This window comes from Pygocentrus nattereri, chromosome 12 (genome assembly GCF_015220715.1).
Source record: "Pygocentrus nattereri isolate fPygNat1 chromosome 12, fPygNat1.pri, whole genome shotgun sequence".
NCBI lineage: Eukaryota > Metazoa > Chordata > Actinopteri > Characiformes > Serrasalmidae > Pygocentrus > Pygocentrus nattereri.
Window position 1 is genome coordinate 32,901,022 of NC_051222.1, and position 22,822 is coordinate 32,923,843.

The window sequence follows — 22,822 nt, forward strand, 5'->3', positions numbered from 1 at the left end:
GTCATGGCTGGGTGAGTTTGGTGTGGAAAAACTTCACTGGCCCTCACAGCCCTGACCTCAACCCCATCAAACACCTATGGGATGAACTAGAACAGAGATTGTGAGCCAGGCCTTCTCGTCCAACATCATGTCTGACATCACAAATGCTCTCCTGGATGAATTCCCACAGACACTCTCCAACATCTTGTAGAAAGCTTCCCAGAAGAGTGGAAGCTGTTATAGCTGCAAAGAGGGACGAACTCCATATCAGTGCCTATGGATTTAGAAAAGAATGTCATAAAAGCTACTATAGGAGTCATGTGTAGGTGTCCCAATACTTTTGTCCATAGAGTGTATATAAGCCTGCTACTTTTCTGTGAGAATGTAGAAATAATAAAGGTAACACATGAGGCACAATCTGATACATGATCTCATATGAGACAAAAGTCAAAAGGCATGAGGCAGGGAAAGGGGAGACTTTCTAGAGGAAATAAGGCAAAGGGGGACATCCTGACATAAACTGCCCAAATATATGCTATTATAAAGATGAATTTTGTGTAATTACAACATAAAACATAATATATTTAGATTTTACTGTATCGCATATGAGCAGAAGAAGTACATATAAAAAAACCTCATTGTTGCGACATCTCTGTGACACTTCCACTTCACCATGTCACATCAAGGAAGAGGTCTAGACAGTTTAAACAGAGATCAAACAATCGTCTTCAGTTCATTGATGGTCAGTCAGTCATACACAGACGTGTTTCAGGAATAGCATCGATTATTAATGCAGTTTGATTAGTCAGAATGAGAAACATCCCAGTGATCTTCCTCTTCTCTTTTACAGCTGGTGAGACTTTCTTTTTAATGCTTCTTAATTTACTCTTTACTTCTTTCATCAACTGACTGTATTTTCTCTCTTTCTTATTGATAAAAGTGCCCTTTCATTGTTTGTATCAAAGTTTCTGTAACCCTTTTTATGAGAATGCTGTGTTGAAAATCGAAATGATGACTTTTATAAGGAGCTTGCGGCTGTAGTTCTAGCCCAAGGTGGCAAATAGCAAGTTAGATTTGTTCGTGTTACTTTGCTTGTTATGGTACTTTTTATAGAGCCGTCAAATCAAAGAACTTTAACCTTCATTTCATTTCTGAAAAAATAAAACAGTCATTGTTATAAGACAAAAAATTATTTGTTGTCCATAAGTGCCGTCATGTCTTTCAGTTTGTTAGTTTGTCAGTTTCTTGGAGCTTCAAGATCCAGTTACAGTCCAAAAACATTACTGGGGACATTTAAAAGTGGAGTGTGTTTGTTTCAAAAGAGTCAAAACCTTATTGTAAAAATATCATATCAAGTTGGTACTTACAATTATCTTTTACTACACTGGACCTCATGGAAAGTTCAAAGGAAACATAATAACATTAGGTTAATTCATTGAGCCATCACAGGTAAGACAGAAATGAAACATTTTTCTTTCCCAACTTTGTAGTGTGCTTTTCTCTATGACGATTTGGCTAAGGTTCCTCATCTTTGCACATTGCAGCTGTCTGATTTTATCTCAGTATGTCATCTTGTTTAGGTCTGTGTACTACTATGCATTACCCTATGATGATTAATGTAAGACTTAGATTTTAAGTTTGCTGTGCTGTTGTTTTTTTCTTCTTCTTTGTACATTCAAGCTGTCTGATGAACTCTGATATGGCATCTTCATCGGGCAAATGTTCCTTTATTGAGCAGTTGCATGTTTCATACTGAAGGGTGTTGCAGCCTTGGTTGACTCTATTGTTCTGGCAGAACTTTTGCTAAAGTTTCCATCTACATAAGCCTTTATGACAACTGAAATAAACCTACATAAAGACTTATAAAGGACTTATCCCAATATTTGATGTAGTTTTAACATCAAAGTTAACTTAGCATCTGTGTAAAGCACAGGGTTTTGTTAACATTAGGTTGTCATAACACATTCTGGGGTAAAGAGTGTAGTTCAGTGTTTTATTGGTATGTCAACCACATAATGGTAATTGTTAAATATTATATTACATTATATGTTATAGTATAACAAGCAATGTTCAGGCTACCTTGCTGGGCCATACTGTTTTGAAAGATTCTCTAATAAGCAGGTGAATCCTCATTCCAAGAACTTAAGTCTTTCGCCATCTCTCATACGTAATATTGTGAAAAGATTCAGGGAATCCAGAGAAATCTCAGTCTGTGTTGGGCAAGGCTGGAAGCCACTGCTGAATGTGCATGACCTTTGAACTCTCAAGTGAGAGAAACCGTCATGCTACTGTTTGACAAACAGCCATATGGGCTCGGCAGTATTTTGAAAAACCATCGTTACTTGGCACAAAGAGAAAGCCATGCATTAATTTTAAACACTACTGAGTTCTCTGGGCCTCAGCTTATCTGAAATGCTCCAAAAGACAGTGGAATTGTGTCCTGTGGTCAGACGAGTCCACCTTTCAGCTCATGTCTGGGAAAAACACACACTCATTAGATGTCATGTCAACTTGACAAATTTGACAGATGTAACATGTTTGACTGATGACACCTATTGGAAAAAGTGTATATAAACATTTATGTAGATTTACATCAATTGGAGAAATTAAGACTTAACATTAAAATGTTAAATTTTACTACATTTATTTCACACCTTTCATTCATTCAAAGTAAATTCATTCTTTGTACATTAATGAAGGTATAAACAATGCAAATTGACTCTCAATGGTACAACAAGGTGTAGACTGAATGTCCCTAACCTTTTCTGCTTGGCGGCACATCAATAATTAATTTGACTAATGTAATGTTAGATCAATCTATGGAACACCAAGAAAACAGTCATCATTCCCTGGAAGTCAAAAAATTCCATTAGCATTAGAAATTGGTAAAACTTGTTACTGGAACACATCTGCATTCCTCAAAAACAAAACCTCCGGCACTGAGCAGAATTGGTCCCGAATATTTCCGTAACGTTTCAGGATATTCTCGCTGTTAAAAGTATTTCGGAATGCTGCATGCTTTGTGAGTGAAGCTGCTATTAGCATGGAATGAGTGGGATTGAAACCGGATAAACAAGGTTCACAAAGATTTTGTCATAAATTAGATACTGCTAAATTCCAGTATTAAATTCATGAGTGTGTCACAGTCGTACGTTTGTTGAAAGTGGAAAGTGATCCACAACTTTTACTGTTCTTATTGTGAGGCTGCCCTGCTGCCTAAAGGCTTGAAACTTTGTCTCTCAGTGTTTATGAACAGATTCAGCTGAAGTAGCTTCTGTATGGAGGCCTTTGTTAAACTGACTTTGACAAAGTCAGACACTGAATGAGCCTCTCAGTACATTGTAAGTAAAAGCATCTCTGGTACCCCCATCATTTGACTTAGTGTATTGCAGGTAAAATTAATCTTGGGCTCCCCCTGTCATTTGACTTAGTGAACTGCAATCAAATTGACTTTAGTGCACTTTGTGGTCGACTAGTGAATTACAAAGTTGGTTTGTGGTGGTTTTTGGTTAAATTAAGCTTAGAAAGAAAATAATAATACATTCTTTCTAGAGACTCACTGTATTACAAACACTATTAAAATATTAATACAAGTTATATCAACCTTTACTTGCAATCAATACATTTTTGGTTCATTGTAACTCATTTATTTAACCAAATTAGAGTAGGACAGATCGTCGAGACCATTACAAGTTATCTAACACTGTATAACACTGACATGCATATTGAGTTAAAGCCTTTCCTCTGTTCCCTTGCTTTATTCCACTCATAGATTTATTAATTTATTTATTTGTTGTAGTTGTATTTTCACTTTAGTGTAGTTTAGCTCCAGCAAAAAAATACCCCACACTAGGCTTGCGACCTGAAAGGCTAAGCAGTTTAGAAAATCAACTCAGCTAATTACTTTCATTTTGTTCATTTTTATTGTCATATGTATAATATATAATATTATATTAGATATTTTTTGTTACTGTTTGTCTATTACAGTCAGTCATAACCAGTGGAGAAGATTCACTGGATGGTTTGGAAACATCATGGGCAGATATGACAATTATGAATTATGCAAATTCTATCCATAACACTTCTCCAACCTAGAGTTACTGATGTCAGAAAATATAGCCAGCCAAAAAACTTGAGGAAGAGAAAGTGGTATTAGCATATAAATCTGGGATATTAGGATACGTCCTCTCTGTATATGAGAAAGAACTAGACAACTCTAATGCTAGAGGTGGAGAACTAGAGCATAAGGTTGATGAAGCCACTTCTTAGCCAAGTTCAGGCAAGCCTAGTACAGCAGAGGGTACAACATAAAGGTGCTCAAGAAGAATTCAGAGCTGATTTAATAGTGTCCCAACAACAGTAATTGAGGACCAAAAGTGAGTTGATAGAGATCAAATTAAGACTTGAGAGGCTTAATGACAAAAGATTAATTATGGGGAAAATTTCACTGATGTTCAAGAAGAATTATAGAGCTGTCATGAGATAGATCATGGCTAACTCACAGAATGAGGTCCTAGGGACGCTCAAAGAGGTGTCACTGAGCCACCCTCACCCAGTCAGCTGGATACCTCCTAACTCGTCCCCCAGGGGACTCGTGTGCAATATAACTCATTCTGAAACAACACCAGATGGTTCTAATGATGTCCATGGTTACCTAAAAGACATTAACTAGTACTGTAGTAAATTTGCAAATGCTATGGTAGATGACAACCCGATTGGAGGAACTTCCAATGACCCTGATGGAAGAATTATCCAAGCACTCACAGCAGACAGGTTTAATTTCAGCTCTAATAATTAAACAAGGGGAGAATCGGCCCAACCGTACTACAGCTGCCTTTGGCAAGCTTACTTTGGTTCCAAAAATGAATCAGAGATGGAGGACTCAAACCTCAAATTGCTGTTTGTCCAAAACCTCTGCCCCACCACAAGCCATTTTCAAGGTATCTCAGCTTGTCTCTGTACCTTATCCAACAAACAACTTAGTGACTCATTTCTAAGCGGGTGTGATAAACATTGGCAGGCCTTGAGCAAATGGACGGAGACCCCCAGTGTCTTCTGTCTTGATACTCGGTCCCTTCCCGAGTGGAACTGGAAAGACCAATTGGCACCAAGCCAAGGGGTCCACCCACAGCTCCCAGCAATTCTCATGATCTTGATTAGAATGCTCCCAACCACTATGGTCTGGTATAATGCAGCTCAGGCATCAAGACAAATCATACTGAATATCGTTGGAACCAGTTTCCATCCAACCAGTGGGGAAACCACTAAACCTGGCAGAAAGACAAGGAGAACGGACGTCCTTACCAAAACACTCACCCCTGGAGTGAACCACCTTGCAACATTACCCTGTGGCCAATGAAAAGTTTCAACATCCTAATTCTAGCCATAAAAGTTGGGGAAAGTGTAATAGAGCTTTGGAGTAGGTTGACTGAGTGACACTGTGCAAGTGAAACTGTCATCCCTTCTGAACCAGCCAACATAGTCTACAGCCTCCAGCTGAGGAGCCATGACTTGACTGTGGTGAAGCTCCGGTCCAGGTCTTAAACCTCAGTTTTGCACAATGAGAGGCCGCCTGCTGAGACCAACATTCAGACATGCATTCTGTATATGCAGAACAACGCTAACCTATCACTCACCAGCAGGGTGAAGCTTGAAAATCCATGGTATCCTCAGGTTGGATGCCTGGTCCACTTCTGCTAGCCTTCCTCTGAAGTTTACCAGCTGTTTTCAGTTCTTACAAGAGACCCATTTATTATTACGCCCTAAATCACTTTGTGTGCTTGTTGTCCTATATTAGATCTACACTTGCCAACCTGTAGATTTTACCAATTGTTACATGTTTCGTTTATCTTGTTTATTTACACCAGTTAATAAACAAGCCAGCTATTTGTAAACTCTGGTTTGTGGTTGACTGTTTCTGACTGAAAGAGCTCTGACCTTTCTTAGCCAGATGTCAGATCAAAACAAGTTGTGTAGTTGGTACAGGAGTAAAATAGGCTAAAGTACAATGAATGCAATTCAAACTGCTCACATTTCACTACAACTGTTTTGATGTCATTCACACCATTGTTGGTCTTTTGTATGGTTTGGTTTTTCTCCCCCACCCCACCCCCATTTTTTCCCCTTTGTTTTATACATGTCCTCTCTCTATACATGACAGCCTACTTGATTTATGAACTATGTATTACGACTAATAAAGCTTAAATAGTCATTCAGTGATTAGGCCAAAATAAATAAATAAATAAAAATTTTACCTTTAATATATATATTTTTTACCAAAGGAAAGCTGCATATTTTCCTATTTCATAACATCTTGTTTTGAAATTAAAAAGTCAAGACAGGTTGTGTGGAATCAATGCAACTTACAATGGAATAAAGTAGAATTATGTACCTTAACTAAAGATGTACTATGGAGTGTATTTACTAATATTAAATTGGATCTATATGTTTATTTTAGAGAGACAAGCACCTGGATATTTCTTAAATAAAGCAGTCAGGGTCAAGCATTAAACCTCAGGCTTATGGTTTGCTTTTTTCCTATCAAGAACTGAATGAATACTTTCAAATCTGATCCATTTACTGCTAAAAACATGCAATAATGCAGAAAATATCTTTTATTCTCTCACAGTTTCTTCACTGTCAGACCTATTTTATCCACACGGCACGGAGAAAGGAGACAAAGTAAATCCTGTAGCTGATGATGTCAGCTCACCTGCTATTGAGTTAAAGAGTCCATTCTCTTTCTTTGGACACACATACTCTCAGATATATGTAAGTTCCATCACAGCTTGGCTGTAAATGTTGATCAGACGTTTTTCATAATTTCTCAGTGAAAATGTTTGCTGTTGTTTTCACTTGCAGGTCAACAACAATGGAGATCTAACATTTAAACTGGAGCTTACTGCCTATGTGCCTAAGCCATTTGTGGCTGATGGTACTACTACTATTATTGCTCCACTCTGGACTGACTTGGATAACAGAAAAGAAGGTGTCATCTCACACAATCAGTACTCTGAGGGCAGTGTACTCTTACGGGCCACACAAGACATAAACCAGTACTTTCCAAAAGTTAACTTCACTGCCTCTTGGGTGTTTGTTGCAACATGGGATGGCGTGCCATACTACAACCAACAAGGCAAGGTAAAATGTCATACCTAAAAATGATTAAATTCATTGAGTTAGGAAACAAAAAGTCAAATCAAGAGGAATTTCTTTTCAACAGACCTTTCCAAGACCGTTTTCTTTTAAAATGTGGCTGGTTCAGAGTGTTTCTTTGCATCCCATTAATAAATGCAACACAGAGCAAAAATACATAAATAAATAAAATATTAATAAATAAAATAACAGGAAATGTACTGGTAAAAAAAAAGAAATTTTCTTTCACTCATTTAACAAAAAAATAGGTTAAATTACTTTATGTACGCTATGTGCTATTTTTGTGCATACAGGACAATTCCTCCACTTTATACACAGAACTTTCCATAAGTTTACTGATTTATCTGTAAAAATATCCACGTATCTTTTCTTCAATCCAACAAAGTGCAACGAGAATATAATCTGGTTGATAATCGCACCCATTATTGGTAACCCACAAAATTTAGCAGTAGCAATAAAAACACTGTTGATAAAGTGTCAGTGATTAATTGTAGCAGTTTTTTGTTCTGATAACAGACCAAAATGTTAAAAGGTGTCACGATTGGTCCCTCCCAGTCTTCCATGTGCGTCTGTTTACCTTTCAGTCTAGTCCAGGTGCTTTCTTTGTTTTGATTCTTTCCCAGCCCAGCCCCCTTGTTTTCTGACTCCGCGCCTGATTGTTTCCACCTGTGTTTTCCACCTGTATCCTGTTTTCTGTCATTATCCCTGTTGGTATTTAAGTCCTATGTTTGCTGGTCTTTGTATTGTTTGTATTGTTTGCCCTGTTGGAAGTGTTTTGTATGCTACTGTTTTGTTATTCCAGCCTCCATTGTGTGTTTCAGTCTGTGTTTATTTCGTTATGTCTGTCCCTCCATTTCTCTGTGTTGGCTCGTTGAACCTGGACTGTTATGACCATGACCCTGGATTTGCCCCAAATAAATCTAGCTTCTCTCAGCATTTGTGTCCACCTCCTCATCACTCCCCCTCATTACAAAAGGCTGCTTACTGAGTGTCCAAGCTTAAAGTCACCATACTGTTCCATTACATTTGAACACAGGACACCACGGTAGTAAAGAAAGACACAAATGTTAAAGGTGTTCATCCCTGTGGAATAGCACATAGATAACATTGTAACACCAAAAAATAATAATAATAATAAATAAATAAAAATCTATGCAGAGAACTGAAGAGAATAAGTAAAAATAAAAAGATTTATTACTTTTATACATTTTTTTTTCATGCCAGCATTTTCACCATAATACCTGTTATGTTTTAATTTGGTCAGTGAGGATAACCATCCACTGTTAAATCAGTTAACACAGAACTAAATAACATTAGCTAACTTAGCTAGCTGCCTTTCCTACACCTGAACTCACATCTAGGGCAGAACGTGAACTTTTCTGGGAAAATGTAAAACATGCTGATACTAATTAAAGAAGTTAATAGTGCCGTTAAAAATAACTTCATAGTAGTATGTTTTAGCTACTTTATTCTAATTTCAACTAATGTTCAATACTGTAGCCACATGTCTGACTTAATACTGTATCTAATATTCTCTTATACTTACAATATTATTGACGAGTCATTTAATTTATCACCATGGTGAAAAACTTCTTCTCTGCATTCTTTCATTTACCTTCTTGTAGTTCTACAGTTACAGACTGTAGTCCATCTGTTTCTCTGTTACCCCCTTTTACCCTGTTCTTCAGTGGTCAGGACCCTATGGACCCTCAAAGAGCAGGTACTATTTGGGTGGTGGATCATTCTCAGCACTGCAGTAACACTGACGTGGTGGTGGTGGTGTATCAGTGTGTGTTTCACTGTTACAAGTGGATCAGACAATGTGACCACTGATGAAGGACTAGAGGATGACCAATACAAACTGCAGCAGCAGATGAGCTACTGTCTCTGACTTTACATCTACAAGGTGGACTGACAAGGTAGGAGTGTCTAATAGAGTGGACAGTGAGTGGACACAGTGTTTAAAAACTCCAGCAGCACTGCTGTGTCTGATCCACTTGTACCAGCACAACACACACTAACACACCACCACCACGTCAGTGTTACTGCAGTGCTGAGAATGATCCACCTGCTCTGTGAGGGTCCATGGGGGTCCTGACCACTGAAGAACAGGGTAACAGAGTATCAGAGAAACAGATGGACTACAGTCTGTAACTGTAGAACTACAAAGTGCAGCTATACAGTAAGTGGAGCTGATAAGATGGACAATGAGTGTAGAAACTAGGAGGTGGTCAGAACGTTATGCCTGATCAGTTTATATATCGTAAAATCTAAAACATCATGCAAAAAGGAGTAAATCAAGTAAATAACTTCAACATATTTGTAACAAGTACAGTCTTCTTTGGAAGTAGTGGAAAGTCAAGGTGAAATGTTTTGTTTTTGCTATACACTGAAGTCATTTAGGTTTTAAATGAAAAGATGATCAAACTGTCAACCTTTTCTTGATACTTACATCTAGGTGTTAAAAACTTCGAACATGGCATCTTTGTTGGCAGACCACCTAACTTTGTTGTTTTGTTCTTGAGCTTGGTGTTTCTTAGCCCCTGGTCCCAGTTCTCTGACAAAGTCTAAAAACAACACAAAAAACCCAAAAATTCCCTTTTATTTTAACCTCTTACCATTCCAAGCTAATTATATAAAACACATTATTATACAGTAACTGCAAGGACTTCACTGCAAATTGGTTAAGCTATTCTTTTGTTGTAAAATGTGTAATAAAGTTGCCAGCAGGCCCATTGGGTTAATGATATCCCTTCATACTCAGCCTTTGCTGGCTTGGCTTTTTATTTCTTTTTTACTTTGCTGTCAGAAGAGACTGTATTTTTAATGGATATATTGATTTTTTTTCCTTTTAAAAGGCATCATTTCAAGTGGTTTTGATTTCCAGAGGGACTCTTTCCTTTATGTTGATAAATTACGGTCCCATTGATCCAACAACCCACGAAGTGCAGGTAAAGTGCTCTAAGCATAACCTCCTTGACATAAATCCTTTTATCTGTATTCTCTGTTCTAAAAGTGCTTTCTGCCCAGGCTGGATATGTTACCTTCAAACACAGCTTTGAGATCACGTCAACCAACAGTAATGTTTCAAAGCTCAGCAGCACAAGCAATGTGAATGTCCCTGGGCGCTGGGCCTTCTTGGTAAACCAAGGAAGCAGTTACACCACTACCAGCGGTAAGCCTTTTTCACTGAATTCAGTTCAACATAGTAAATATACTTTTGGTGACCTGTGTAACCTGCGAACCCTGGCACAGCTGGTATCTTATGGTTCTGATTTTCAATAGGCAGATGCATGAACCCTTATAGCTCATGTCCAGCCACTCAACATCAAACCTGTTTTTCTGCAAAACAAATTCTCATTAAAAATGGGGGTGGGGTTGGTTACATTACATACATAATTCCTATAGCGCTGTCCATCCATCCATCCATCCATCCATCCATTTTCTAAGCCGCTTCTCCGTCAGGGTCGCGGGGGGTGCTGGAGCCTATCCCAGCAGTCATCGGGCAAAGGCAGGATACACCCTGGACAGGTCGCCAGTCCATCACAGGGCAGATAGACAGACAGACACAGACAGTCACTCACACCCAGTCCTCCTCTCTCTCCCCCCTTCTCTGCTGGTCCCCCTGGGAAGAGTTGAAGAGTCTGGCTCTGGGGGCAAAGGATCTCCTGAATCTGTCGGTTGAGCAGCTCTGTGACAGCAACCTACCACTAAACATGCTCCACCTGTCTATGATATCATGGTGTGCAGTGGGTGGCCATCATCCTCCATAATGGAGAGCAGTTTGTGTGATGTCCTTGTCTCAGCCACCTTGACCACAGAGTTCAGTTCTGCACTGTCCACTGACCCTGCTCACCTGACCAGCTTGTTCAGTCGGATTCCAAAGCTGCTGAGGCTTTGTTGCCACCTTGGCGCCACCAGGAAACAGGGTTTTTCCAAAGAGTCTGGACTATTCAGAGGTCTCTGCTGCAGCTGTTGGGGTGTTACAGCCCTGCTGGGCCAACTGAGGAATTGATTTTGTGCCAGGGGACTCTGAAGCTGCTTGGGGACTGATATTGTTTGCACTGGAGCCCCAAAGATCTGCCTCAGCCCTGCCTCCCAGCTATATGACATGCCTTTCTCAGTGTGTGTGAGCACACATGACAGCAGCAGGGATAAGTACATGCCCATGTCAATAAGCATAGTGAGTCATTTGCTGTTTGTGTCGTATTCTTTGCACTGTTCACGACTTAAGCAATCTTTCCAGTTGGCTTCCGTTTCCCTGTCAGCTTAGGCTCACTGCATTGTCCGGTGTGGTGCCCCAGGTTTTCCTGCATTGCCAGCACACCAGCTGATCTGTTGGTACTCGACATGTCACTTCATCCTCACGCTCCCCAACTCTCTTTGGTTCTTCCACCACTTCCAACACCATTTCAACTTGGTACCTAGTAGTTTTTTTAAATTCAAAAATAAATGTAAAAGGTCAGACTTGGCCAGAAAACTTATGGAGTAAGTTGTGGGGGCAGTCATGGGCTGGAGGTTAGGGAACTGGCCCTGTGACCGGAAGGTTGCCGGTTCAATCCCCAGCACCGACAGTACATGACTGAGGTGTCCTTGAGCACGACACCGCTCTGGGCAAGTGTGCTCACTGCCCCCTAGTGTGCGTGTATTCACTAGTGTGTATGTGGTGTTTCACTTCACAAATGGGTTAAATGCGGAGGTGGAATTTCCCCGGTAGTGGGATTAAAAACAAAAGTATCACTTAACTTAAATTACTCCATAAGTACCCATTAATAAGCCTTGCCAAAAAGTACATCATATATCAGGTAGCCAGTTATTTATTTTATGAAGAGCCAGCCCATCCAGTGGTCCTAGAGTGCTTCATAAATTAAGGGCATGTTTGTAATGACTGTACACTCAATTTTCAGAGGTTGTTTGAAATGCTTTATTGTCATGAATACTTGAACTGCATTTCCTGAATTACAGTAAAACCTGCAGTGTCAGGTCATTACACATCTTACTCAGAAATCATCTGAAGATTTCTGCAGTTCAGTAAAGGTATGGTTTTCATAGTTTTGGCAGTTACTTGTCTCTTAACAAACTCTGTTTATTTCAGATCTGAATATCAAGGTTTCTGAAGCTTGCAAGGTCAGGACATACATGTTACTGAGAAGCACATTGACTTCCTTAAAATCTCTTAATTGCCATTGCTAACTGTGAAAAGTTTAAAGTGTTTATATTACTTTTTTTAGGCTAATGCCAGCCAGGAGTGTACAAAAACACTCCTGAGTAAGATTGACAACATCACTACTGAAGTGTTATCAAAGGAAGTAAGTAGTTTGTTGGACCTGATTGGTAGATTAGCAGCAAACTATTACTCAGCTGCTTCTTACTGCTGTCTCTAAATACTGTTTTACACATGTGTATGACTTAATTGTGTTTAGAAGCATAGAGTTAAAGCATGAAGTTAAAATTTATGAGTTAAAATAGCATAACAGTGAGTGTGTTTACGTGCAATTAATATGTCGATAACTGCATAAAATCAGATTTTGTCAGTAATCCAATCAGTGTGTTTACATGCGTAATCATATAAGGGGAAAACTTTATGTAGTTGTTTTCTGTGTTGCTCCTAGAGTGTTCTGCTGCCATCTGCCAGTGCTGCTTGCTTATTTCCAGTACCACCACCTGTTTTTGCACATGTGCAGATTGAGAAATAAGAGTTTACATGCACTGTAAATGTGATTACTGAGCTAAAATCCAACTCTTTTTATTGGATTTTTTAATCAGATTTCTTGACTTTATTCCAATATAAGAAAGCAGAGTATGCTGCTTACATGACCATTTGAATAGTCTGATAACTGCAGAAATCTCATATAGATTTTTTTAATATATGAACTTCTGCTTCTGTCTGATTGTTGAACAGGTTGTGGAGGACAAATTGAAGTTCCTTACTACTCAACAAAACAGTTTGCTTGTTGGAAAAACAAACCAAGATGAACTAATATCCTCTTTCAATAATGTACTGAGAGCCACAGACAAACTGATGTCTACTTTGGTGAAGAAAGTAGAGACCATTTCTTCTGTTAGCATCTCCCTTGAAACTTTAGGTAACCACATAGGCATGCAATAAATTGTCAAAGCTTTACTTGCAATTTTGTACTGGTCAATAGAAAACTCTACATATTTGGATATAATCCCATTTATCTACATTATGTTTCTCCATTAGAGGCTCGAGTTACTGAAGTTGGACCAAGTTGTTCCATGATGGAAATCCCTCAGCTTGACACATCAGAAAATAAAATGGATATTGATCTCATTGGAATTTCTAAAAGCGAGATGAATCAAGGTATGGTCACTATTAGTGATATTGGTACCAACCGGTTTGTTATTGTTATTATTATTATTATTATTACTCTTAATGCTTGATTACTGTAGTATTGCTTGTGTTATTTGTTTTATTCAAATCTCTTCATATATTGTTGTGTCTTTGTTTTGTTGTGTGAAAATCTCAAAAGTCTAGAATACAAGAATCTAATTTTTTTTATTAATTAAATAACAGAATATGGGGCAGCCTGAGCATTTATATGTATGCAATATTGTGCTCTCCTTCAGTTATTTAATTCCTAGTTAAATTCAACATAAGGTACAAGTATGCAGTGTTTAGTCTGTCCATACTTTGTCTTAATCTATTGAAATCTCTTGAAGAGACTTGTTTCAATTTTCTTTTCTCTTGTTCTGTCTTAGAAGTTGTTTGCATTTTCTGATTCTCTCAATTCAACTAATCCCAAGTACAGGCAATGATTTCAAAGTCTGGACTCAGCAGCTCCTTTGTTGTAATTTGCAACCGTTCTTCTTTTCGTAAATTCCATAGTATTAAAGTCTTTACATGAATTCATTACAAAAACAGTACATTATATCTCACAACTGTTGTGGTGGACTAATAGGTCTTGGATGGTGGTTAGGTGCCCCATTCTTTCCATATATTGTAGCTCCAGTTTTAACAAAACAATATAACAGCAATGAAAGGACAAACAATGTGGTACAATTATTGTGTGGTGTTTAATCTGTGTTTCAGGGCACGCAGCTGTAGCGTTCATGAGCTACACCAACATGTCGAATTCCAGCCTGTTCAGTACAACTATCAGCACAATTAAACTTCTATCCACTGTGGTTTCAGCCACACTCCCCAGAACCAGAAACACAAGCCTCACCAAACCAGTCAACTTCACCCTGAAGCACACTGCAGTGAGTTACTCACTTCTGTTTAGATGAACTGACGGCAACCCATAGTGATCACACAAAAGTACTGAAATTTGGCATTTATCACCATCTACTGAAAGAGTGAAAACATACAAAACGGTTTTCACTTTTCACTTCATGCAACTAAATTAACAGGGTGAACAAACTGTAGACTGAATAAACACCTGGTTTATAAAAGAAGACTAGGCCATCCTCCATTCCATCATCATGCAAATGTCTAATGTATATAACTGTGCTATGCAAAAGTTTGAATATCCCTGGTCATTTTTTATTTTGTCTACAATGAAAACACGGTTTATCTGCTGAAATTAGTATGTTAAAAAAATGATATTAATAAATAATTAAGATATGACATGTAAAATGAATGCCACATTTATATATATATATATATATATATATATAGAGAGAGAGAGAGATAGATAGATAGATAGATAGATAGATAGATAGATAGATAGATAGATAGATAGATATCAATAGATAGATATATCCCAGCATCTTAACCTCTTATTCTCTCTGAATTTACATGACCAAATCGTAAATTATTCAGTAACTGCATGAAATGAATGGAAATTTTTATTTTATTTCTTTATTATAAAAGCTTTTACAGGAGCTTAAAAAGAGTTTAAAAAATTAAACTCAGCAAATGAATAAAAATTGCAGAAAAAATGTCATATTTTAGAATGTTCTCTGTAGAAGATGTGTGTGTTCACTTATTTCCACCATGTATATTAACAAAACAAAACAAATCCAAATAAATTGTAAGCAGAAGGCTCAAAACTAGTTTAAGGACTGAAATCATTTGTTTTCTCCTGCTTGCTTGATTTTTTATTTTATTTTTATTATTGTCCCTTGTTTAGGAGTTTAATCTCAGTGGTACCCCCTCCTGTGTCTACTGGAAAGAAACTGACTGGGTCACAGACGGCTGTACACTAATAGAGACCAACAGCACTCATTCTGTCTGCTCCTGTGATCACCTGTCAACCTTCGCTCTCATCATGCAGACCAAACCATCTGAGGTAAACAGAGGTGTTTTCACCTCACAGGCCATGTCTCTTACCAAAACGACTCAGGTTTACAATAAACTACTGTACGGGGTCATTTCACCACACAGAAAGCAGGAAAAAAGATGATTATAAAGCAGTTTTAGACTATTTAAGGTTAGCTAGCTAAATACTGAGACCTTAGCATGCTATTAGTGATTTTTAATGCTTGTTATGAAGAAAAGGGCCATAATACATTGAAAAGAGGTTAAATTAAGATAATACAGTGGTTATTGTAATTTTTAACTGAGAAAATTCTCACATTTGTGGGTTTCTTTGGTCGCTCACGCAGCCATCATGCAGTTTTTCTTTTTTTCTCATAACACTCTGTTTAGAGTGACTCTGAAAAACCTCCATTTGGAGGGCCATGTAGCCCGAACACTTCACTCTACCCCTCTATGTCAACAAAAATTGGGCACCCTAACCCTAAATGTAAACTCACAAAACAGAGGGCTAACAGCTAAGTGGTAGGGGCAAGGGGTGAAATGGGATTGGGTCTAAGTGTAGTAGACTAGGCATGGATTTTAATGCTAATTTGAAAGTGTCATAGAACTGCAATATGCTTGTGTTTTACTTTACAAGTGTGGTAGGACCCAAGTACAGAAGGCTATGTTACTGTATAATATGTAGTCATGCTTGTCTGTCATGGGTGTCACTAGGCCCATTTTAGAAGGGTTTCATGGGTTATTTACCTCCCCTTCTGACATAAATGTATATTTCTAGTTCAAATTATCTATAGTTCATTCTCATTCACAATACATTGTGCTACCAGAGATTTACCAATGTACTGTGAAAAGAGACCATTTAAGATTTAAGCCAATCATAACATACCCTGGGGAAGGGTCTCTGATTTTACTCGCACTGCAAAGTAATCAGCAATTACTTAGTTTTGTTAATAGCTCACTAAAATGAACATCAGAGATTAAAGTTCATTCAAAATACATTATACACAGAGTGAAACAGTCCGTAGTTACAGAGTAAAGATACCCCCTACAATATGGATTTGTGGCAAATTATGGTCAGTATAGCTGGTTATTAACTTTTTACTCAGTTGCTTGTTAGTTAACAAACTTTGGGTTTTCATGAGGTAAAAAATCAAGAAAAGCATGTAGGTAAATATTAACATTAGCTAACATGCTAACAGGCAAACTAGTTTAACTTCAGTTCATAGTAAGAGTGTGAGCAAGTGGAGGAAATAGTGTTATTAACAGTTATTAATGTTTTTATTTTCCGAGTTCTCCTCAGTATTTGGAAATAATGACACCAGTATTTGGCAGATGTAGTTGTTTACAGTATGTTAATGTCAGTGAAATAGACATATAGTGCTGATCATGAAGCAAAATTAAGAAGTGACAGTTCCACTGAAGGCCAGTCAGAGGATGTTTTTGTACCAGCTAAAACAAAAAATATGTTAATAAAAACATATTTTGACAAGGAAGCTATATGAGCTGATGGAAGTCAGTGATTAAGAAGCAGGTAGGCGGGGGGGGGTTGTTTAAGCTTTTGTTAAAATTACTGAATATAATTCATCCTAACTGAGGAAATATAATATTTGTTAGTATACCATGATGAATTTCTGTCACTTAGCTGATTAAAGATGCTAAGGCCCCAAGACCCCCTAGTATAAGTTTAGCCCCCCAACACAAACCTCTAGTGACACCCGAATGTCTGTTGTTGTATAAGTTTGAGATAACTTATCTTTTTTTAATATGTTTTTTTTGCTTAATTTAACTGTAATTAAAATATTAGTTACAGAATGACCATCGTTTGGACGTGTTCAGCATGGTGGCTGAGACACTGGGGCTGGTGTTCTTGGTGTTGACTCTATTGACCTTTGCCCTCTGTCGAAAGAACCCGAGAGTGATCAACACGGCCCGGATCCAACTGTGTATAAGCCTGTTGTTGGCCCACTTCCTCTTCCTGCTCACACAAATATTACTGAAGAGCAAATCTTTACAGCCTCACAAGGTGAGTGTTATTACCTACATACAGCATCAAGAGGAAAACCTTATTATTTACAGACAATCACGCCTGGTACTGAAATCTGTTTATACATGACTGTTCTAAATATCAGGTTTTGTGCTGTTTTGTTTTGATAGTTTTGTTTGAGTTTGGGACAGGGTTTATGCAGTGACCATTAAGAATAAGTTTGGGTTTTGGGATAGAATCAGAATGTTAGGGTGTGGTTTAAGGTTAGGGTTTTAGGGAACTGAGATGTAGAATGAGTATACACACACACACACACACACACACACACTCACCAGCCACTTTATTAGGTAACTTATTAGTAGGTAATATTAGGTATATATATATATATATATATATATATATATATATATATATATATATATATTACACTTTTTCACAGGCCTACCCAAAACGTATTTCTGCCTTCACCACTGGGTTAGAGTGAGAGATGGGTTTGTATTTAGGGTTGACATTCAGGATCGTGTTACAGCGAGTGTTAGGATTAGGATTCGGTTAGATTAAAGCAATAAAAAAAGACAAAAATATCAACAAAGCATCTATAGGGGACCACCAAATTTAAGGATACAGTAATATGTTGTAATAGTAATAGTGTAAAGCTGCAGTTCTAACAGCATTTCTGTGTTAAACTCTCTCTTTCTACAGTTGGCGTGTGCGGTGATGGCAGGCGTTCTGCACTTCCTCTTCCTCTCTGCTTTTGTGTGGATGTTCATTGAGGCACTGATGCTCTTCATCGCTGTAAAGAACCTGTCACGTCCCAAATCAAAGCAGAGGAATTTTCTTAACTGGAAGCTTTTAACTGTGGTTGGGTACATGATCGCACTGTTTGTGGTGGGTGTGTCTGCTGCAGTGGTACCTGAAGGATATGGCAGTGAACAGTGAGTGTGGAGAATAGGAGTTATATAATAGTAGTAGTGCATTTTGTGTATTCAGACTACTTTCATTAGGTGTTGTGAGGTGTAATTTGGTTGAACTTCAATAGTCAGCAGTGCTATAAAAAGTGCAGAGAACTTGAATTATACTTGAATTATACTTGAAATTCTTGGTAATTCATCAAAGTTGCTCAGTTAAAAGTGGAAGGGTGGAGCCAAGAATGCATGTGAGTGAAAATCAAAAAGTATCTGAATTTAAATATATTCAGATACATAAAAGTTAGAAGGCAATATGTTAACAGATGAATTCAAAGTTCTTTTTTGTGGTGTGTGATGTGGTGGAGTGGTGACAAATTGATGGTACTGGCTCTTGCACAAGGACAAATTGTCACAGCTGTGGGCAGTTTTTTTTTCTTCAGTTTCTAATGCAAGTCTAAATAAGAATATGACAAGTAACGGTTTTCCTTTTGAAAATGTAATTGAGAAAATGTAGAAGCATTCAACTTTAAGAATAAAGCATTCAAATTTATTTGCTAAAGTACAAATCTTCCCATTACAATTCTACATGAATTTATCACCCCCCATTCCTCTCTTTAGATGCTGGCTTAAGCAGGACAAAGACTTAAAGTGGAGTTTTCTGGGTCCTGTTTCCTTTATTCTTGCAGTAAGTGCTGATAAACCTGCCTATCACAGTCACAGTTAAACCAGAGCACATATGTTCAAGACTACTTTTTTTTATACTCACCAAAAGATGCTCTTCAGATGTTCAAATTACTTTTGAAACACTTAAACATCTGAGGTCTATGGATATTTTCTTAATTTCTGCTTTTAAATTTGCTTTTAAATGCACTTGCATTTAACATGATACTCGTATGTTTCATATCAAAGTTTTCTGCTATCTTCCCTGCTATATTCCAAAACTGCTGCAACTAGTTCAGCAACTGTAAACTCTTTGAACACCATGTTGTGTTCTATGTTGTTTACTTACTGAAGAAGGAAAGGTTTCTGATGTGATGGATCAGTCTTTAGTGATTCCCTGAGTGTCCATTGGTCAGTTTCACACAAAATGTATCTGCATGAATCCACTAGTTACATGCAGTGACAGGCAGATGTCATGTATCTCAGCCCCTCTTCACAGGCTCATAACTCCAGATGTGAGTCATGTATGATGTCACGTTAAGATGCAATAGAAAGGGTCACTCTACAGATTCAGAAAATTAACCATATTCTGCACTGTAGTATCACAAAGATAGAGAAACTTATGACACATGAATGCGTTCCTGAACCCCAGAAGTTTCAACTTGATCCTAACTTAATTCTCTTTACATTTACAGTCCAATACAATTCTCTTCAGTTTGATTGCTTTCAGCCTGGGATATTCTCTGGCTCACCTGAACAGTCAAGTTTCACAAATAAAACAAACCAGGTAACATTCACCCTACAACTTAACCAGCCTTTTCTTGGGTCTGTAACAACATAAGCATTTAGTTTTATGTTATAAACATCCTACATGGTAGTGTTTATTCTCAAGACTGATTCTGATGTTATAGGCAGATACTGGGATTGAGATATTGAAATATTGAGATTAAACTTAAATTCTACTGTTTATAGTATTGAGTGAGCTGTACTTTATGAAATGTACTTTATGACTTTGATACTTGATCTAAAATACATTTTCCCCATTAAAAACAATGTTTTGTTATTTGAAATTTGACCTGTAAAAAGTCAAATAATACTGTAAAAAGTAATAAAATTGCAAGCAATTCTAACCTTAAAGAAAGTCCTAAGAGGCCATAAATTGGCATATTTTCTTTATTTTATTTTCCCATGATACAAAGTTTATTATTTATTTTCTTGAGATCCCAAGTTATTCATGCCATGATCACAACATGGAAAACATTGTTTCCTAGCAATAGAGAAATTATTTTCTTGAGATCTCATCATAAAAATGCAACATTATGGGCGGTCGTGGGCTGGAGGTTAGGGAACCGGCCCTGTGACTGGAAGGTCGCTGGTTCAGTCCTCAGAGCCAACAGTTCATGACTGAGGTGTCCTTGAGCAAGACACCTAACCCCCAACTGCTCCCCGGGTGCTGTGGATAGGGCTGCCCACCACTTCAGGCAAGTGCGCCCTAGTGTGTGTGTGGTGTTTCACTTCACAGATTGTGAGACTAATAAGGGTCTCTAAATTACTTAATCCCTGTTATTAATGAATAGCTGGTTAATTACCAGTGACTGGTTCTTAATATCATTATAAATGTGTCATAATGCAAATCTGTACTGAAATGTTTGAACTGAGGACCCTAAATTTCTAATCCAAAAAGAAACAAACATCAGCAGAATGGCTTAAAGGTCATTTACTTACCCCCCCCCCTCTCTCTCTCTTTCTCTCTGTAGGACTGTTTTCTTTAAAACCATGGCCCAGTTTATCATCCTCGGTTGCCCCTGGGTTCTGGGTTTCTTCACCGCCGACAGTAAGGCTCTGGAGATTATTTTTGTGATCCTCATCTCTCAGCAGGGCACCTTCATCTTCATCGTCCACTGTGTCCTCAGTAATGAGGTCAGTCTTCTCTGTCCAGCCTTCCACACTGACACCAGAGAAAGCTGTATGATGTTTATGATGACGTCTTAGACGTCTTATCCAAATGCATTACATAATCTGATCATTTCTGTCCAAAGCACACATTGGCCTCATGGGTTCTGCACAGTTGTGTCTTTGTAATGACGCCAGTGAGGTCTAACATACTGAGTGTTTAACGGAAAAGCAGTTGGTTCCAGCTTCCTATATGAGAGACTCTCTTACTGCTTTACATGTCCTACCAGTAAACTACCTTGACCTTCAGACATGTTCATGCATCTGACTGCAGTTTACTCAGGGTTGGAATAGCTACTGAAAAATTAGTAATTAGCTCCTTTGAAGCTACTCCCCCAAATGTTGTAGCTAGCTACAATTTAGCTACTTTTACAGAAAAAGTAGTGACTTTTTAGTTACTTTTGAAAAGTACTGCACTACGTTTTAGCTAAAAGTAAGTTACCATTTTAGAGAAGTTTTTCTTCTGACAATAGAGTTATGTACCTTATACTTCGAGGTGTCCCCAATAATTTCCTAGTTAAACATGCACTATTATAATGAAACTTAGTGTAAGTTTCTTTTATCTTACCACTTTGTTACTCCAAATAACATTTTGAAATATGAAACTTTGTACTTTGGCTTTTATCTGCTGAGTAGATAAAGCCTATTAGGCATTTCATTTAGTTAGACTGTGGTAGTACTTACACCGATTTTACCCAAAATCGTTACAAAGTATTTGGGAGTTTTTATATCACAGCTTCCCTGTTACTGTTTATAGCACTTTTTAAAATTGATTTATTCATTGATATATTTTTGTAGAGTACATTTTTATATATTTTTATAGTCCAGGATCTCTTGTACTTTAACATGGACACTAAGGGTGCAGAAAAAAATTCATTTTTAGATGCATCGCCATGCAGACGTGAACGATTCTGAATCGATTCAAAAATGCCAAAAATCGATTTTCTAAATATTTCATTTATAAACGCAGAAATAAAGGCGGAACGTGGGAGTGCGGAAGTACAGTGCCCGGACAGTCTGTGGCGGCACATAACAAAACCACGACTGGATGAGCGAGAAATCCGACCGGCAGCCTTTGCATTAAAAGCCAGTTTAGCTCAGGAGTCACAACCCAAATGTGAAGAAGAGCCAATTTGTCCTTTCAACAAATGATGGCAGAAAGAACAATGCTTATTTGATCTCACTTTGTTCTGACTCTACACACTGTCTGACACTGTTTAATGTCTATTTCCAGGTAAAGCAAAAGTACAGAAAGCTGCTGGGTGGTTTTCAGGTTAATTTCTCTCCAACCATTATCACTGAAACCAGCACCACACAAGGATGAAGTCCTGATCTACGTGGCAGTCGACACACTGACTATGACAATATTACTGCAGAGTCCATTAGGATAAAGGTTTAAGTTCTCCAATGTATTTTCTCAAAACAGTCTCACTCTTATACAAATATGAAAAGGTGCATTTTCTGTGGGAATGTTATGCTGTTTTTTATGTGGTGTTACAACAGAAAATACAACATATTTTATTTTTATATAATTTACACATTTAGTTTTTATCGTATTGATTTTGGCATCGTTTTTCTGTTAGTGACTAATGGTTGACTTTCCCTGTATGAATCCTAATTTTATACATATCCTGTAAGGCACAGTTTTGTTATCAATGTTCAGAAAAAAGTTGTGAGAATGTGTTGAATTGAACTAGAAAATGATTATTATAAATGATTTTTTTACCTGTATTGTATTGAAAATAATAGACCAGCATATTATTCTGTGTTTTAACTAGCATTATCAGAATCAGAATGCTTTATTGATCACAGAGGGAAATTGCAGTTGTTACAGTTGCAGCCATTTATGTAAAAGAATAAACATGTTAATAATTTAAAACAAAGATGACGAGAAACTAGAAAGTTTAAGTAGCATTGGTGGATGTAATGTAGTGCTTGATTAAGGTTTGCCAAAGTAAT

At 37.6% G+C, this 22,822-nt stretch overlaps 1 protein-coding gene across 1 annotated transcript; it reads left to right on the forward strand.

Moving 5' to 3' along the window:
• The first annotated feature begins 670 nt into the window (after positions 1-670).
• Positions 671-22,821, forward strand: LOC108442217 (adhesion G protein-coupled receptor E3-like). The gene is made up of 17 exons (XM_037543867.1): positions 671-832; positions 6,608-6,750; positions 6,841-7,119; positions 9,993-10,085; positions 10,165-10,309; positions 12,230-12,261; positions 12,366-12,443; positions 13,037-13,220; positions 13,340-13,459; positions 14,189-14,358; positions 15,231-15,389; positions 17,163-17,381; positions 18,045-18,277; positions 18,869-18,935; positions 19,606-19,697; positions 20,668-20,830; positions 22,098-22,821. The coding sequence occupies exons 1-17, from the start codon at positions 790-792 to the stop codon at positions 22,185-22,187; spliced, it is 2,310 nt and encodes a 769-aa protein (XP_037399764.1). The 5' UTR covers positions 671-789; the 3' UTR covers positions 22,188-22,821.
• The last annotated feature ends 1 nt before the right edge of the window (position 22,822 follows it).

Coding starts and splice junctions, on each gene's coding strand:
- LOC108442217 (XM_037543867.1), top strand. CDS start 790: ATGAGAAACATCCCAGTGATCTTCCTCTTCTCTTTTACAGCTG. Junction 10,086..10,164: donor CAACAACCCACGAAGTGCAG/GTAAAGTGCTCT, acceptor CTTTCTGCCCAG/GCTGGATATGTTACCTTCAA. Junction 18,278..18,868: donor GAAGGATATGGCAGTGAACA/GTGAGTGTGGAG, acceptor TCCTCTCTTTAG/ATGCTGGCTTAAGCAGGACA.